At 35.6% G+C, this 19,726-nt stretch overlaps 1 protein-coding gene across 1 annotated transcript; it reads left to right on the top strand.

Moving 5' to 3' along the window:
- The first annotated feature begins 1,141 nt into the window (after positions 1–1,141).
- On the top strand, positions 1,142–18,843 carry LOC136816694 (dual specificity protein phosphatase 22-like). Its single transcript, XM_067073025.1, has 9 exons — positions 1,142–1,250; positions 12,619–12,671; positions 12,854–12,887; positions 13,141–13,223; positions 13,725–13,774; positions 13,875–13,919; positions 15,262–15,291; positions 15,868–16,036; positions 18,388–18,843. Exons 2-9 carry the CDS (start codon positions 12,651–12,653, stop codon positions 18,583–18,585), a joined length of 630 nt encoding a protein of 209 aa, XP_066929126.1. The 5' UTR covers positions 1,142–1,250; positions 12,619–12,650; the 3' UTR covers positions 18,586–18,843.
- Positions 18,844–19,726: the final 883 nt, after the last annotated feature.

Consider the following 19,726-nt stretch of genomic DNA (forward strand, 5'->3'; position numbering starts at 1 on the left):
CAAAAGTTATGGGCCTATTATGGGCCTATTTGTGGTCAAAAAGTTGTTTAATTTTGCATAAATTAATGCAGATTGTGGGAAAATTCCCTGTTTTCCATCAGTTTTTTACCACAAATAGGCCAATAAATTTTGATCTAGAGAAGTTGGAGGGACTTTGGTGTAAATACACTTTTTTGCTCAGTTTGAAGAGCTCTATCATGTGATATAGGTCTTTTTTTAATTTGAAGACCCCCCAAAAATCATGAATTTCCTGGACTTGAAAATTTGCCTGGAAACGCAAAAAATCGCCAATTACTCGTTACTTGCACGATAATATCGTGGAAACTTTGTCACGAAATGAAACATTTATCGACCTCAGCAGCGGGACTATACAAGGGCCTTCTTTTAGCTGGATCCCCTGAATACACTGTAAGGGTGTGTTTGCTAACTGCTGAATTTGCTAATCTGACAATAAAAATATCCCGGGGGGGGGTACTACCCTTGTCGACCGACGGGGGTGCTCCGCTGAGGTTCGAAAAATGGACCCTACGTGGGACTCGAAATTTGCGAAAAAAGTGACCCTGAATGGGACTGAAATTCTAAAATGTTCTACTTTTTCCCTAAATTTTCCAAAAAAAGGCACCCTACGAGGGACTGATTTTTCTATTTTGGTGTTTTTGCGACCCTACCTGGGACTCTGGAGGTTGAAAAAGGTACCCTGACCAGCGGAGCATCCCCGTAACCCATTTTGCCCTAGTACCCCCCCCGGGAAAAATATATAGTATATATAGTTTTAACTCCATTTTAATTTGTTTTGCACATTGTGTTGGATGTCAGGTTAATTTTCAAATGGCTTCAGCGAAGTAAGATATCAAGTCAAACTACACTGTAATGGTCAGAAAAGTTCGGTTGAATCCACTGTAACTAAGGGGGGTTCCTTCTGTTTCGTTCCGTTTCATTGCACTGTAAGGGTGTGGTCCGATTTTGGTTTGCCTCCTCCGCCGCCCTCTTGGGTGTGCCGCCATAAATTGTCGCCTCGCCGCCCTTCTGTAACGGCCTACTTACACCGCAATTCAGGTTTTTGTTTTGAAAGCGTAACGGATTGGAACTTTACCGCCTGTTATCTGGGATCCCCTGTTATCTGTTTACCTAGGAAGTTTACCTACAAAGCTAACAACCAGAACTACCAAGTAGACACAAGCTATCAACAAAAGCTTGTACAATCTACTTTTTCAGCTATTTGTAGCATGTTTATTGTCTGAGGGTGATAGGTAGGTCTTGATTTTGTTTCAGATACACCCCTCCTCTAATTCCGACACCCTTTTTATTGTTTATCACCAGACGACCTCAATCGAACGGAATCGACGATCGAACCAGTTGAACCTAATCGAACGCAATCGACCGATTGAAATTCGATTGTCGAACGCAATCAAATCTCAATCGATCGTCAAAATTCTGGTTAATATTTGATTGGTTCGATTGTTGTTCGACTGGTTCGATCGTTGACTCAGGCAGTTACATCAAAATGCCTCGAAAATGTCAATATGAAAATTGCGTAATCAGAGAACGTATGTCTCGCTCATTATAAAAAGGCCGAGACAAACTTTCAATAATTGGATTGTAACATCGAGTTAAGTCTCTTTTGTTAAGTCACCAGGGGGTAAATAAAACAGACCTTAATACATTTATCGTTCGTTTCAACTTGACCATTTGTTTAAAACTCAGCCTCCTAAATATTTGGGGTAGGTAAAATATGTACAAAGAAATTCATACTTTTCCAACCCGTTCAATCTTAAAAAAAAAAGCGAACAATAAAATGTAATTACCCTTTCCAAATAAACCTCTTCGGTGGCGAGCGTAGTCTACTCTGACGTAATTGTAAAATTTATGTAATGGGAGTTTGACATAGTAATGTAATGTTGTTTGGGGAATTATGAAGTTCTCTGGGATTTCGATTGCATTTATTCAGGTTGATTTTTTATGACTTCTAATGGTACTTTTTCTAACGAGTTTGATTACTCTGTTCTCACACTTATGTCTTTTTTTTTCACGTCCTTTTCCGTGATTACTTTTATTTATATTTTTAAAGACAGGTAAGAAGGCATATTGATGTAACTGTCAGGTCAGGTGAGTTAAGGGCTGCTATAAGGCAAGCTCCAAACATATTTTGCGTGACACGCACCGCTTCCCATTGTTCCTTAACTTTCGTATATAGCTCAAAAGAAGCATATTAAGGAGAGGATTTCGGAAAGTGCTGGGCCAAAAATTTAAATTAAGCCAATCTCAAGATATCGGCCAAAAACTGATTTTTACATTAGGAAATATATACGTCGAAAAATTCTTAATTTTGAAATTATTGCATGAAAATAATTTGAAAATTTTTGATGATGTCATCATTATTTGACGTACTTTAATTTTTACCGACAGTAAATGACGTCATCTAAAGATTTTGAAAATTTCTCTACAAATATTTTAGAATCGTTAATCTACGTCTCCAGTCAAAATTTGGTGTTATTTGAAACAATGTAATCGAAGTTATCGCTGTTTTTAAATATGACGTCATTCAACTTGTCTTTTTGACATGTATTTTCGACGTATTTCCTAACGTAAAAATCAGTGTTTGGCCGATATCTTGAGATTGGCTTAATTTAAATTTTCGGCCCAGCACTTTCCGAAATCCTCTCCTTAATACGCTTCTTTTGAGCTATATACGAAAGTTAAGGAACAATGGGAAGCGGTGCGCGTCACGCAAAATATGTTTGGAACTTGCCTTAACTCACCTGAGCGATTCCGTTCGATTGAGATCGAGAATATTTATCGTTAATTGGTGTACAAAACCTCATACTTTGAGATAACATCATTATTTACATAATAGACCTTTTTTTAAAGAGGCTGTCATATTGAATAATTATGTACTCCAGCATAAAAACAATGATACAGCCATGCATAATTACTGTATCATGTATATTTTAAAAATTATGCATGACTGTATCATTGTTTTTATGCTGGAGTACATAATTATTCAACATGGCTGCCTCTTTAAAAAAAGGTCTATTTAAGTGTCATTTGTATGGAGAGCCGTTTGTAGAAATATTCACTCGATTATTTTTTTGATAAAATTTAACATTATCATTCGGTAAATTCAATTATCATTCGGTAAATTTAATATTATCATTCGGTAAATGCAATTTGCATTCGGTAAATTCAATTATCATTCGGTAAATTCAATTATCATTCGGTAAATTCAATCATCATTTGGTAAATTCAATTCTCATTCGGTAAATTCATTTTACATTCATTTCAAAGTTTTCATTTGATTTCTTTCATTTGGTTTGGTAGAAGTTTAATCTCATTCTGCAAGAAATTCAATATTTTATTTTATTAATTTATTCAACCATTACTTTTAAAGGCAATACGTCATTTTTCATGTGGGTTAGAATCACGACAGATAAAACCGACGTTTTCGTGACTTTTTTAACACGGAGTAATATCCCCCATGATGCAACGGGTGGGTAGGGTAAAAGGGAAAACAAAATGGCAGCGCCAAACCTGTGCACTTTTTGATAAATACCCGGATTGCTCACAAGAATTTTTTGACCCGCATCCCACGCAATCGTATTTAATCGCCCGCTCGTGTATGCTGTGTCCATCGCAAGAACAAGATTCTCCTCTCTTGAGACTTTAAGAAGATTGGAAAGTGTCTTAATCACCCCAAATGAAAATAAGGAATATTTATGTAATCAAATTTATGGATGTAGTAAGTAAGGGTTGCTGAGTGGTTATAAGGCGATGGTTTGAAGTACAGGCAGTGATCTGTTTTGAGAGTTTGAATCCCATACGGTGCGGTGATGTTTGTGTTATTTTGTCAGTGTTGAACAAACTTTTCTGGTTTTATAAGCCATGACTTCGTGTTGGATACGCACAAATCAGACGGATTAAAATGTCGTTCTTTCTCCAAAAAGGAGATGGCTATGAGGTAGAGACGGCGAGACACGCTCCGCACTGAGACATGATGATCGATGAATCTCCATCAATTTAATTTACAGAATGAGAATAGAATGTACCAAATGAAAATAGATTTTACCGAATAAAAATAGAATTTGATTGATAATAATAATAAAGAATTTACCGAATGAAAATAGAATTTATTTTGAATAATAATAAAATTTACCGAATGATAATTGAATTTACCGAATGCAAATTGCATTTACCGAATGATAATATTGAATTTACGGAATGAGAATTGAATTTACCGAATGAGAATTGAATTTACCGAATGAGAATTGAATTTACCGAATGAGAATTGAATTTACCGAATGAGAATTGAATTTACCGAATGAAAATATTGAATTTAATCGTCAAAATAATCGAATGAATATTTCTACAAACGGCTCTCCATACATTTGTTTTCAATATTTGGGGTTATGATTTGTCGTTTAAGTCTTCTTAAATAACATATTTTGATATTACATTTCCATTACATATAATATTTTCAGGAACTTATGTTATGAGTTGTATGTTACGAGTGCGTTACAGTTTTCCGGTCTGTAATTTGTATGACCTGTGACATGTGACCTGTGACCCGTGACCTGTGACCTGTGTTTTACACTAACCGAAAATAGGGAAATTATATTGTTCAAAATATTGTGGGAAACAATGTGGAAATGTCCAATGTATGAGAATCGGCCCCTCTGAAAAATTATTTAAACATTAATAGTCACAGCAGGGTGGCCACTAGTCCTGGAAAGTCCTTGAAAGTCCTTGAAAGTCCTGGATTTTGTTTTAGTCCTGGAAAAGCGTCCTGGAAAAGCGTCCTGGAAAATTCAAGAAAGTAATGAAAGTCCTGGAAAGTCCTGGATTTTTTTTCTCTTATTGTCCTGGATATTTTTAATAATAGTCCTGGAATTTCTTATTGTTGTTCAGAAGTTAATTCTTTATCATTTTCTTTTTCAGTGATCAACCAAGAAATTTGTATTTTGATTATTAGATTAGAACTAGCTTTCATTTTTGTCTTTTATGGCAGTTTGCAAAAGTCACATTAGTTTTTTTAGATTTGTATTCTGATCATGTTTCCTTTTTGTTTTAGACTAGAATAATGAGTAGTAAAAATAAATGTAACTTTAAATTAAAGAGTCTTGGTTGACTGATTCCAGATTTTCGAGATGGATTAAAAATACACATACTAAAACCAAAGCTTATTGTAACTTATGCCAGAAAGACTTTGACATTTCTAACATGGGGATAGCAGCTTTGACCAGTCATGCAGCTGGAAAGAAACATAAAGAACTTCAGAAATCAAGAGATTCAAATGTTGGAGTATTTTTTCAGAAGGCAAAGCAATCCAGTTCGTCTGAGACTCCTCAAAGCAAGAGTAAAAAAACAGTTGAGAGTATGATCGTTCCGGTTAGTGCCCTCCGTGCAGAAATTCTTTGGACGTTGAAAGTGTCAATCAGTCACTTTTCACTTAGATCTTGTCTTGGTCTGAATGAACTTCAATATTGTTTTTGTTGTTTATAAGAACTCAGGAGGATTTTTCATATGCGAGTTACAAGTTACGAGTTACAAGTTGCACTTAGAACCACGAGTTGCGAGTTACTTTTTACAAGTTACGAGTTGCATTTTAACAAAATAAAATCGCGAGTTGCGAGTTACTAGTTGCATTTTAACACACAAAATTTGTGAGTTGCGAATTGAAAGTGCGAGTTGCAAATTAAAAGTGCGAGTTGTAAATTTAAAGTGCGAGTTGCAAATTAAAGTATGAGTTACAAATTAAAAGTGCGAGTTGCAAATTAAAAACAAGTCTGAGCCTGTTATAGTTATCATAAATAATAACAGCACAAAGCAAAGCATGGAAAAAACCCAGCCAAACTGTTTAATTTTTGTGACTAAAGTTGTGTAACCACTCAAATCACAGGAGTTTCTAAACTCTAAACATCGACCAGAAATGGCGACCACAACCACCGACCACTATCTATTCATACTAAAGGCATCTCATTCAGTACAATTAAAATATTTGGTGTAATAAAGTTTACAGGCATCACACTTAATTGCCCTGTCAATATTTTTGTCAAAAAGTGTCACTTTGTCTAGAAAATGACTGGTAACATCAAAAGTCACTTTTAGTATTCTCTAGCTAGAGTAATTCTCAGCCACGTGCTCAGTGGTTCATTTGAAAGCCACATCAGGACTCGATTTGGATGTTCTCTACAGGACATGTTCATTAAAAACGTCAAGTTTTGTGACACCTTAAAAAATGGTAAAAATCACTTTTTTGTTAATAAGTCGTGATTTTGTGGGATTTAAGTAAAGAAATTTTGTGGATAATTCCGTAACAATGTCTCTTAAAAGCTTGTATGGTCAAAATATTGAGTTTTTCATTATATAACAAGATCTGGATAATGATGTAACTTTTTTATCCACAGCAAGCAGGCAATAAGAATTTTGACTTTTTCAAAACCCAACCTATTCTATACTGAAGAATAAGATGTTGCCTAGCAACTATTGTTATTCGCAAGAGATTACACAAAGGGTTAACTATATATTGGATAATGAAGTAACACATGTGTTAAATAGGTGAATGTTGATAAAATAAGTTAGGAACATTACTAAGAGCTAAAAATTGAATATAGTACAACCATAATCATCAATTTAATGTTAAATTCTCTTTTTTGATCAGAAATTCATTATTTCACGCTCTATGGATAATATTGTAACAAAGTACAATATGTGACCACGCAAGGATATTATAGGCATCTATATTTTACTTTATTGCATTGGTTTTAAAGCAATGGAGTAAAGAAATATTAGTCAGCTTATGTAAGTATACTTCATCCTTAGTTAATAGACAGTACTTGGATAACTTGTAACATGTAGCAGTCCTCTCTAATGCCAGTCTTAAAATTGCTGAAAATAACTCTTTATTGAACTTATTAAAGGTATATTATATGAAACTATATATGGCATATAGTAGAAACTCCATAATATTTTATCCACTCTAAGGTCTATATTTTATAGTCTATATTACTAAACGTAGAATGTGAGTGAGCCGTGAGGGGGCCATTATGGATTGTTGAGATGGGGGTTCGAGAGTTACGTGACCGATTTTTTGGTTGGGTGGTTGACTGGGTGGTTGAAAAAGAAAGCGAAAGTGGTCAGGGGAAGAGTGTGAAAATTAGCGTTTTTGTAAGAAGTCGTTGCAGTGCAAATCTTTCGCAAATTTAAAAACCCACTTTCCCGTGGAAATAATTGACGTTTTTTGTTTTTTTTGGGACCCTTGGGGCATAAGCTACCCGTTGAACGCAAAAATTTCAAAATTCGCGAATTGACCGTTGAAAACATTAGGGGTAAAGGGACCCAATGACGTCACAAATTTGGGAAAACTTCAAAATGCGATATCTCGAGTTTGAAAAAGAGTTGGGAGGTCGGTGACCCCTCATTGGATCGAGAATTTTATGGAGAATAAGATGGGAGGGTTTATATGGCTTGAGTGCGACTTTGAAATTTGGCTGAATTTTTAGGCGTTTTCAGTTGATGACGTCATCAAAACCCGAAAAATGCGATATCTCGAGATTGGAAAGGAGTTAGGAGATGGTTGACCCCTCATTGGATCTGAAATTTAATTAAGAATAAGTTGGGAGTGGGTATAAAGAAACTTTCGAAAGTAAATATATTCGAAATGAGGCATTTTGGGTCCGATGACGTTATCAAAAACGGAAAAATGCAATATCTCGAGTTTGAAAAGGTTTTAAACAATGATTGACCCCTCATTGGATCGGAAATCATCAAGAGAATCTACCCTGTCAATGAAGAAATAGTTTCAGTCAAGTGAAAAATTTATTACACTTTCGATGACGTAATTTAGGGCCTTAATGACGTCACAAAACATAAAATATGCCATTTTTCGAGCTTTGATCAGTTCCAAGTGGTAATATTTCGTTCTTTGGGCTTACAAATCAGATCTTAATACCCTCCCCACCATCCAAAGGGCTTATGATGCGTTCAGCTTAAATCTACTCCTCGGCGGGTGCGACGCCGGGTGACGGCTAATACTTAAAGTCTAATGTGAGTGAGCCGTGAGGGGGCCATTTTGGATTTTTGGAATGGGTGTTCGAGAGTTATGTGACCAATTTTGGTTGGATGGATGGATGGGTGGTTGAAAAAGAAAGCGAAAGTGGTCAGGGGAAGAGTGTGAAAATTAGCGTTTTTGTAAGAAGTCGTTGCAGTGCAAATCTTTCGCAAATTTAAAAACCCACTTTCCCGTGGAAATAATTGACGTTTTTTGTTTTTTTTGGGACCCTTGGGGCATAAGCTACCCGTTGAACGCAAAAATTTCAAAATTCGCGAATTGACCGTTGAAAACATTAGGGGTAAAGGGACCCAATGACGTCACAAATTTGGGGAAAACTTCAAAATGCGATATCTCGAGTTTGAAAAAGAGTTGGGAGGTCGGTGACCCCTCATTGGATCGAGAATTTTATGGAGAATAAGATGGGAGGGTTTATATGGCTTGAGTGCGACTTTGAAATTTGGCTGAATTTTTAGGCGTTTTCAGTTGATGACGTCATCAAAACCCGAAAAATGCGATATCTCGAGATTGGAAAGGAGTTAGGAGATGGTTGACCCCTCATTGGATCTGAAATTTAATTAAGAATAAGTTGGGAGTGGGTATAAAGAAACTTTCGAAAGTAAATATATTCGAAATGAGGCATTTTGGGTCCAATGACGTTATCAAAAACGGAAAAATGCAATATCTCGAGTTTGAAAAGGTTTTAAACAATAATTGACCCCTCATTGGATCGGAAATCATCAAGAGAATCTACCCTGTCAATGAAGAAATAGTTTCAGTCAAGTGAAAAATTTATTACACTTTCGATGACGTAATTTAGGGCCTTAATGACGTCACAAAACATAAAATATGCCATTTTTCGAGCTTTGATCAGTTCCAAGTGGTAATATTTCGTTCTTTGGGCTTACAAATCAGATCTTAATACCCTCCCCACCATCCAAAGGGCTTATGATGCGTTCAGCTTAAATCTACTCCTCGGCGGGTGCGACGCCGGGTGACGGCTAGTCTATATACTTAAAGTCTAATGTGAGTGAGCCGTGAGGGGGCCATTTTGGATTTTTGGAATGGGTGTTCGAGAGTTATGTGACCAATTTTGGTTGGATGGATGGATGGGTGGTTGAGAACAAAAGCGAAAGTGGTCAGGGGAAGAGTGTGAAAATTAGCGTTTTTTTAAAGAAGTCGTTGCAGTGCAAATCTTTCGCAAATTTAAAAACCCACTTTCCCGTGGAAATAATTGACGTTTTTTGGTTTTTTGGGACCCTTGGGGCACAAGCTACCCGTTGACCGCAAAAATTTCAAAATTCGCGAATCGACCGTTGATAACATTAGGGGTAAAGAGACCCAATGACGTCACAGATTTGGGAAAATCTTCAAAATGCGATATCTTGAGTTTGAAAAGGAGTTGGGAGGTCGTTGACCCCTCATTGGATCGAGAATTCTATGGAGAATGAGACTGTAGGGGTTATGAGGCTTGAGTGTGACTTTTGAATTTGGCTGAATTTTTAGGCGTTTTCAATTGATGACGCCATCAAAACAGGTAAAATGCGATATCTCGAGATTGGATAGGGGTTGGGAGGTCGTTGACCCCTCATTGGATCGGAAATTTAATGGAGTACAAGTTGGGAGGAGTAAGAGTAGCTGTATAGAGACTTTCGAAATTAAATATATTCTAAATGAGGCATTTTGGGTTTGATGACGTCATCAAAAACTGAATTATCCAATATCTGGAGTTTGAGAAGGATTTAAGCAATGGATGACCCTTCATTGGATCAGAAATCATCGAGAGAATCATTTGCGTAAATGATTAATTCATTTCAGTGAAGTAAAAAATTTATTACCCTTTCGATGACGTCATTTAGGGTCCAAATGACGTCACAAAACATTAAATTTGCAATATTTTTAGTTTTCAACCGAACGTAGTCAAAAATAAACCCCTGTTTTGTGACATTTTACATATGCTATCTTTGATAAAGGATACAGAGGTGAAAAATTGTGGCTGACAGATCAAGCTTTTATTCTAGAGAAAGAAGAAAGATTGATTTACCAAGTGCAGAAAAAACGGCTTCTTGATTCATGTTAGATCTTGTGCAAATTCACTTTGAATCAGGTGATTTTTGTGGCTTACACCAGAGCTTGTGGCTTACTATAATGCCAATCTTTGGGAATAGCTGTGGCTTAATGCCTTGGAGTTTTCGAGTGGTGGAAACTTTAACAAGCTGACAAAAGGCTGAATTTTTATTTAAGAGGTTTATATTTTGTGGCTTACAGAAGTTTTGAGGTGAAAAACTGTGGTTTACCTCATAAAATACTCGAATCCTAAAATTGATCACCTGGCATAATGCCGCTTGCCTGAGAGAAATGAGGATATCATTCCTGTAATTTTTACGTGGCGAACTTCAAGTGACAATTAGTGGTTAACATTTCCAACTATCTCGTTATTTATTCAAGTAAGCCACAAAATATTACCTCTGGGGGGATTTCAAACTACTTCAGGCCTAGGTAAAGGGTTAAAATGCAAGTTTGGAAAATTTCAATCCATAAAATTAGTGTCAGCCACAATTATCACTCAAAATGTAAAAAAATCGAAAATCAAGTGATTTTAAAATGTCACACTATTTTTGACAACGTTCAACCATTTAAAGTGGTAATTTTTGGCTGTGTGGGCTTACCAACCAGATCTTTTTACCCTCCCCACCATCCAAAGAGCTTATGATGCGTTCAGCTTATCTACTCCTCGGTGGGTGCGACGCCGGGTGACGGCTAGTTATTTTCTCATTTTGGATAATCATCGAATCATAAAGACCGAGAAATCAGAAAAAATCAGTGTTTCTAAAATTTTGTTACAAATTATCCATTTATTGTCAATTATATCAATTCCAAGGTCTTTTCTATAGTTTGTATTAAAACTTATAACTCATCACCTGTCCTGAGACAAGGTATCAGGTTTAAATATGAAGTAATAAACATGTTAATAGATTTTGATGTTCCCCATTAATTAATAGGCCCTTTGGAAGGATCTTGAAAATGACCTTGTTTTGATGTTACAATGTTATCCAAGACAATGAAGTATACTTGAAATAAACATTAGAAACCATACACTTGTTTTAATGATGAAAAATTGGTATCCTTATTTTAACAACATGTATGACATTTATTGCCAAAAAATGGATAACTTAACCCTCTGTCTTCAAGCTTTGACCCATTTTACAACTTATCCGGTAGCTCTTGTAACAATATTTCTTGAAAATTATATGGGCGAAAACCCCTTAATTGATTGCAAAAGGTTCCAGTACCCCATGTCAAAGGAATATTAAGTTCTGGGTACCATTATCCGAAAATTTGAAAAATTTAGATGTTACATCATTATCCAAAGCTTGGCAAGCTTCTTTCAATCGTTACCTGACTTAGGTAAAGAGTATAGAAAAACTGTCACAAGATTATCCACCTCCTGTCTATCTACTTAACCATCATTTAGGTTGATTTTCCATATCATATAGTATTAAAAAGTTATGGATAATTTTGTAACATGACTTAAAAATGTCTCTCCCTCAAATCACACATCTTTTCGCTCATTATTGTATGAACAGTCTTGTTTTTTCCACGAGAAACATTTTTAATGACCTGTCATTTACTTTACAAAAATATTTATATGGTGCTTAAGTGGGATACCTGCTAGCTTTATTACACCAAATATTTTAATTGTACCAAATGAGATATGCCTTTGATATAAATAGATGAATATCGTCAAGAGGCAAACACTGGGGAAGGGGCAGTTTTAGAGATTGACAATTCTAATCAAGCTTCTTTAATTAATTCAAGCTTCTTTAATTGATTCCAGCAAAGGTTTTGTTACTTATAAATTTGATGCTGATAATACAAAAGGATAGAAATTGACACTCTATTCAAGCTTCAATAGCTTTCAAATGGCTGTTCTACACGTTTCGCACGTGATCTTATAATTACTGTAGGCGAAAAAGGGTTGAGCTTTATTCTTCAATTTTTCACCCCTCAGAGCCCCCATTTTTAGCCCGTTACCTTGTTACCCATATTACCCTGTGTTACCCTGTGTTATCCTGTGCTAACCTTTTTAGTAACAACGCTTCCAAACCTTTTACCCCCGCCTGGGAGCACTTTTCTCTACAGTACTTTACACTCATGCAATGTAAATGCATACTTTCTGTACATTTTTTTTCTTTCTCCCACAAATGTTTGCTTCTTTTATATATAATAGTGAGCAGCAATAATCATTTAAGAAATATCTTTTCTTTTATCAATAGAAATGTTTTTCACCCTTACTCACTTTTCGATTTGCAACTCGCACTTTTAAATTGCAACTCGGACCAGCTCGGACTTTCAATTTGCAACTCGGACTTTCAATTTGCAACTCGCGAATTTTGTGTGTTAAAATGCAACTCGTGATTTTATTTTGTTAAAATGCAACTCGTAACTCGTAACTCGTAAAAAGTAACTCGCAACTCGTGGTTCTAAATGCAACTCGTAACTCGTAACTCCTAACTTGCAACTCGCATCTTATCATATCACCTCATTACTTAACATTATTTCTTCAAATTTAGGGAAGAATTTGGTTAAAATATTCAACTTCAAGATGGGAAATGGAATGAATAAGGTAAATAAAATTATGTTGAAAGATCTTAGAAAAATCAATATAGAAAATGCTTTATTGTCTTTTTTTTATCCCAGACATGTTCAATATTTTGTGGAAAAAACACTTTATTTTCTTTCTCCCAACTCTTTTAGATAAAAGTATGATAGGATAATTCTTTAAATATTTTTTTTTGAATCTTTTAGATTATGCCTGGTCTTTATCTGGGGAATTTTAGAGGTGAGAGAATTCATTGTGTTATCCCTTTCACAGAATGGCACCACTTTTCGAAGTTAAAAATTGGAAGCAATAAGTAAGCGTACAGCCTTTTTTTAAGGATGTCTATATTAAACAGGGCCCCCTGACATTCTATCCATACTTATTTTACTACTCCCTTAATACCATCTGGCTTGTTAGGGGGGGGGGTGATCAAGAAGTAATTTTGTGGAACTTGTTGAAATTTTCATTTAAATTCTTGATTTTTCTATTTCAGATGCAAAAGACCAGAAACAGTTGGATGAGAACAAGATCACTCACATCGTGGCTATTCATGACCAGCCCAAACCTATCCTAGATGTATGTTATGTTTTTACTGGAATATTGAATTATCACTTGCAGGGGGTCCTTCAAAGTCCGGCTAAGGGTCGTAAAATGTATGTTTTCCATTTCTGAAGCGTATTAGGTGTCAAGGTTGAACATCAGTTGCAGCGCTCCTGGTGCCTCTAGGTCCCTACTGGCGGTATCCAGTCAATCATTAATGTGACATACCGTACTGTAACTTGGTTTAATGTCGACACCCCTCCTCTATTTCTTCTTTTTATCAGCTGAATTTTATAGAAAGGTTGAAACTGTTTTTCTTTGCTTAGTGGTTAGAGAGGAATAATCCTTTTTCAATCAGTGATGCAAGCTTTCGTATTATTCCTGTCTCTAAAGAAGGGTGTCTGAATTAGACGAGGGATGTCGATATTAGACCAACTTACGGTACCCTTTCCTCAGGAATGAAAAATTCCATCATCCTTTACCAAAAGAAATCATTTTTTAAACAAAGTTTTTGAATTTTTGATCATTCGATTTCAGAATATCCAATACAAAAACATAGATGCTGCTGATTCTGCTAATGAGAAATTGTAAGTATTAAAATTTTATGATATGTAATTGAATGATTGTCTACTTTGAATGCTATTTTGACACAGAAAAATAATGACTATATTTCATTGTTCAATTTAGAAACATATATTTTGAAGATTGTGCGCAATTCATCCATCGAGCAAGGTATTTAAAGCATAATCTTAAAGCAAGCTTTTTTTAATCATCGATTCAGACTTGATACACTGTCAATCTGACTGTAACGTTCAAAAATAGTTTGGTTTTTTATCGATTGCCGTCATTTTACTGGCCCTAAGACGACATTGCTGTATCAATTTTTGATTGAACTGTATACTTTAATTGGTTTAGTTTTACAAAATTTAATAATTTAGGTTTCGAATCATTAATCTGATTTTCAAAATTTTTGAGAGTACTTTGCATAACACTTTGATAAGAGTTTGGGAACTATTAGGTCAGTTGAAAACGTTGGGTACCCAATTTGGCACCCAAATTTAGCTACTTATTTGGATACCTGGAAAAATTTGCAGACCGGAATGGAAAGCTGAAAATTCGCTGTCACAGCCTGATTTGAAGCTGCTAAACCGTTAGAGAAGGAAATAAAAGTCAAGGTCAGTGCAAGAAAATGACCGAATATTCACGCGTCATGGCTATGGTTATGGCATATTATAAAGGTTTAAAATTTGAACAAATTGATTTTGAAAAATATTAAATAGGCACTGATACTTATTTGCAGAAGTGGTTCAATTATTTCGCTAGTTTGGTGCAGGCTAATATAAATTTTAATGCTAAATAATCGCTTGTGGTTTTTTCATAAACTGTTGTGTTGTGTTGTTAAATCCTCGAAAAATCAGTTCATTTTGCATTAACAGATCCTGAGATATGAAGGAAAGTGGTCTAAATCCATATGATGATATTTTTCCACTGCAATATAAAACAGGAGAAGATATTGAAAAATACGAAAACTGAAGAAAACTTGACATTCTTCGTCATACTCAGTAGAGTTTGTTGTTACAGTCATTATAGAAAATTTTAGAGAAACATTGTTTTGATCTCGAAAATATACTTTGCTTACAAAAACACACTTTCAGCCTAATTGACTCCAATTCTTTGAATTAAGTCACATTTACTCTTACACTTTGGTGTAAGTTTGTAATTATTAATTCCGGTCACAGATATCATATTCCAGTACAGTAGATCAGTGATTCCAGTCCTTGAATTTTCAAAGCCGCAAAGCATCATGGATCCCAGTCAACCCAGGGCAAACAGGAGAATCCCCCGTAAATTTTAGTTTAAAAACTCCTTTATTTGACGTCAAGTTTGGTGCCTAGAGTATAATTATTAATATTTTTTGGATTTCTCAATCTAAATTTCCCCCGTAAGTGAAAATTATACAATATTTTCAGTGCTGATTTGCCATTTTTCTAGTACCCAAATAGGTAGCCAACGTTTTCAACTGACCCAAAATATTTCAATATAAGTCTTTTAATGATTGCTTTTGTCTTTACAGATTAGAAGGAGGCAATGTCCTGGTACATTGGTATGCATTATTGTTTTTCTACTATTTTTCCTTTAAGACTTATATTTCACAATATTTCAGAAAATCCAAAAAGAAATATTTCACATATATTCCTCCCATATAAGAAACTTTTTATTATTTTGTACAATTCTCTCGTGAATTTACAAATACTAGAGGCCTAGAGAAGAAACCTTTGCGCTGAATTTCAGTTTTATCTGATTCCGTTTTAATGGGGAATCTTCCTTTTGCTGTTTTTCGAAATTCTATAAAGTAGCTAGTACTTGTTCTTTAAAAACTTGGCCGTTTTAGTTTAAAATACAAGCGACCGTAGTGCAGAGGTAGAGCATCTGATTACGGTGCATAAGGTTGTGGGTTCAATCCCCAGCTGGATCATACCAAAGATTCCCAAAATGGTACTTGATTCCTCTATGCTTGATGCTCAGAAATTACGAGAAGGGTCAAGGGTAAGTTGACCAATCCAGGGCGAAAGAATGGCATCCTCTCCTACCTTCGGGTAGATAGCTATCGGGTCGGCTCCGACTGCGGTCGCAAACTTACTTATTAAAGTAAAAATAATAAGCTTCGTTTTCTCTACAGCATAGCTGGTATATCTCGTTCGACCACAATCTGTTGTGCTTACATCATGATCATCTCTGGTGTTCACTGGAGTGACGCCATCTTGGCATGTCGTAAAGCAAGGTCACAGGTCAACCCAAATTATGGTTTCCAAAGACAACTGCAAGAGTTTGAAGCGAAAATCACAAAGGTAGAAATGATTTATAGAAATTTAGACTTTCCATTAAATATCTTCTTAATTGTTGGATCTGTCAGGCGTTACTGTAAATTGACCGTAGTCCTTTCATTTGGCCGTTCGTTCCTCTGTTACCAGCTTTTCTCGGTGTACAGCCCCAAGATGTGAAACCTGCCCCAAGATGTGAAACCTGCCCCAAGATGTGACCCGTTTGCCCCAAGATATGACCCCACTTGCCCAAAGATGCGACCCCAAAAAGCTGCCCTAAGATGTGACCCACTTGCCCCAAGATGTGACTGGGAAATTATAAGTTTTGGTAAATGTACTAGTGGAGTTGATGGTTCTGGTGAATCTGCTGGTGGAATTGAAGGTTCTGGTGAACTTGCTGGTGGAGTTGATGGTTCTGGTGATTCTGCTGGTGGAGTTGATGGTTCTGGTGAAACTACTGGTAGAATTGATGGTTCTGGTGAAATTGCTGGTGGAATTGATGGTTCTGGTGAAATTGCTGGTTGAATTGATGGTTCTGGTGAATATACTGGTGGAGTTGATGGTTCTGGTGAATCTGCTGATGGATTTAATGGATCTGGTGAATCTGCTGGTGGGTTTGATGGTTCTGGTGAACTTGCTGGTGGAGTTGATGGCTCTGGTGAATATGCTGCCGGAGTTGATGGTTTCGGTGAATCTGCTGGTGGATTTGATGGTTCTGGTGAAACTACTGGTAGAATTGATGGTTCTGGTGAACTTGCTGACGGTGGAGTTGATGGTTCTGGTGATTCTGCTATTGAAGGTGATCGTTTAGGTGAATATACTGGTTGAGTTGATGGTTCTGGTGAATCTGCTGATGGAGTTGATGGTTCTGATGAATCTGCCGGTGGATTTGATGGTTCTGGTGAATCTGCTAATGGATTTGATGGATCTGGTGAATCTGCTAGTGGAGTTGATGGTTTTGGAGAATCTGCTGATGGAGTTGATGGTTTTGGTTAATCAGCTGGTGGATAATATTTCAACTTTGAGGACCTTATTTTTGGTGAATAAAAAAAACATCTTGAAAAACTTTTTGCGTCTTGTCGTGTATTTCTAGACCAACTAAAAATAGATATATGGTGTATTTTTAGCCAAACTAAAAATAGATTTATGGTGCATTTTTAGATGAACTGAAAATAGATTTGCAGAAAAATTTTTTAAAGCATCTTTGACTCAGAATCTTCAAACTGGTGGTTTTTGCCCATTTTCTCATCAGAGTTTCTCAGACAAACTGCCATAACTTGTGATACATATATTTAGAAACATTTTCCTCAAAATTTCAAATACAGTAGACTCTCGTTAATTTAAATCCTCAAAGGGGAAAAATTTTGATTGAATTACAGAGAGTTCAAACGATATAAAATCACGATAATTCGAATTTTGAAGTTTTTTGACATGAATGATCGAATTAGAGAAAACTTATCATTTTTACAAATATTTTAACTCGAAAGTGTGTACACATTCTACTTTCCAGGAAAAGTTTTGGGGGCCATTCATAACAAAGTGAGAAAAATAGTGTAGTAGTTTGTCCATAAGTAAATTTTCACATTTCCTTTCACATAACTCTTTGAAAATTCTTTGCATCTTTGGATTCAAAATTTGTGATTGTTAACCTATAAAAGCTTCGAAAATGCCTGACAGTCCACAGAAAATCGAACTAGGAAGACACGATTGCTGAAAAAACAAAAGCAGACCAGCAGAATCACCAGAACCATCAACTCCATCAGCAGAATCACCAGATCCATTAAATCCATCATCAGATTCACCAGAACCATCAACTCCACCAGCAATTTCACCAGAACCATCAATTCTACCAGTAGTTTCACCAGAATCATCAACTTCACCAGCAAGTTCACCAGAACCTTCAATTCCACCAGCAGATTCACCAAAACCACCAAATCCACCAGTATATTCACCAGAACTATCAACTCCACCAGTACATTTACCAAAACTTATAATTTCCCAGTGATTTTTTCTGGGGTCACATCTTGGGGCAGCTTTTCGGGTCACATCTTGGGGCAAACGGGTCTCATCTTAGGGCAGGTTTCACATCTTGGGGCAATCGGGTCACATCTTAGGGCAGGTTTCACATCTTAGGGCAGGGGTCACATCTTGGAGCTGTACACTCGGGATTAGATTTTTTGATATTTTGTACAAAGATGTAGAATTTTGAGTCCCAAAATATAACCAATCCTGAACCTGATAAATTCCTCCCACTTCTTAAGGTCCTTGAGCCTCCTTCTAAATGTTTCGCTAAGCAAAAAAATAGGTCAACGCTCTGTGGTGGGTTGCCCATGAAATCAATCTCATTGGAAAAAATAAATCTTTTTTTTTTCACCCAGGTTCGTCAAGACCTGATACAGACCGTTGGTCCTCTCAACGAAGAAGACAAGAAATTCTTAACAGAACAAATCGCGTCCTTTGACGAAACGCAGGATTTGAAATCTGAAATTGACAAGGACAATTTTTTAGGTACAACTTCGACTTTTGGTAGTTATGAGAGGAAACGTGTCGATAATAATCAACTGCCTGATGAATAATGTCTAAATATGGTCTTAAGGTATTACTAAATGCAAACATAACTTCGGCTGGGGGCTTAAACGTTTTCCATGAGAACATCCAAAAAGATTTCTGCTCTTTAATAACTTTTTGAGTTAAAGCGTAAACAATTTCTTAGTATGTCCTTAATTTCACCATTTTGTGACTAATTTTGTCTATTTTTCTAAAAAAATGGAATGATGTTTTATAGTCCGCGAAGCCTTAAAATGTACTTAACTTGTTCTTAAAATTTTGGCCATCGAAGCCTTATATTCTCATATACTTTTGTTCTATTAAAAAACGTGTTCTCATTCATCTTCGTTATATTGTATTGCGAGATGTGGATCAAATGTCGTTATAATTTTCTTAGCTCAATGGAGGTTCGAAATAAATTAACAAGTAAGTAGATTCACTCGATATTTACTTACACCATCATTGAGATAGTTATAACGGCACTTGATCAAAATATGTCAAAACTTTCCCTTGACAATATTTTGAACGTCTTTTGTGGACTTCTATGTGCTCGATACAGTGGAAAGAATTGTTAAGAAGTAATAAATACCATTGCAGTAAACCATCTCTTACAAAAAGAGATATTTGAAAGTAATTTCCACAAATATATTGTGAGGTTTTCCTTAATTATTCATCACAGACTTTTTTAATACCTCATCGTAGACACTTTTATATTGAACTTTTCATAATTTTATTATCATGTATATTTATTTCAGAACTATCATCATTTAGTAAGTAGTGTTCAAGATGTAATCATTTAACATTTTGATATTTTCCAATTTTTATAAATTTTATTGTACTTTTAAATGTTGAAATATGTTTTGCTCCAAAGGAGTGCATTGAAAATATTTGAAGAATTTCTTTGAGTCTGCAGTTGAAAGGCTGCCTGAATCTCTCGGACCCTTGGGGTTTTATTCGATATATTTTTAGAGTCTTAGACACAGTATTAGCTGATAATATTCTGATCTTTTGGCTATTGTGGGACGTTTTTCATGCAATTTCTAATATTTTTGAAGGATGTGTTTTGAAGATTTTTTAAAATCAAAAATGTTTCACTCCCACAAAAATTGTTAAATTATTTATCCAAAGTTGTTCAAATCCAATTTATATAGGATTGAAATAAAACGGTTT

Source organism: Clytia hemisphaerica, unplaced genomic scaffold, assembly GCF_902728285.1.
Source record: "Clytia hemisphaerica strain Z4C2 unplaced genomic scaffold, Clytia hemisphaerica genome assembly, whole genome shotgun sequence".
Taxonomy (NCBI): Eukaryota; Metazoa; Cnidaria; class Hydrozoa; order Leptothecata; family Clytiidae; genus Clytia; species Clytia hemisphaerica.

Coding starts and splice junctions, on each gene's coding strand:
- LOC136816694 (XM_067073025.1), top strand. CDS start 12,651: ATGGGAAATGGAATGAATAAG. Junction 13,775..13,874: donor GATTCTGCTAATGAGAAATT/GTAAGTATTAAA, acceptor TGTTCAATTTAG/AAACATATATTTTGAAGATT. Junction 15,292..15,867: donor GGCAATGTCCTGGTACATTG/GTATGCATTATT, acceptor TTTTCTCTACAG/CATAGCTGGTATATCTCGTT.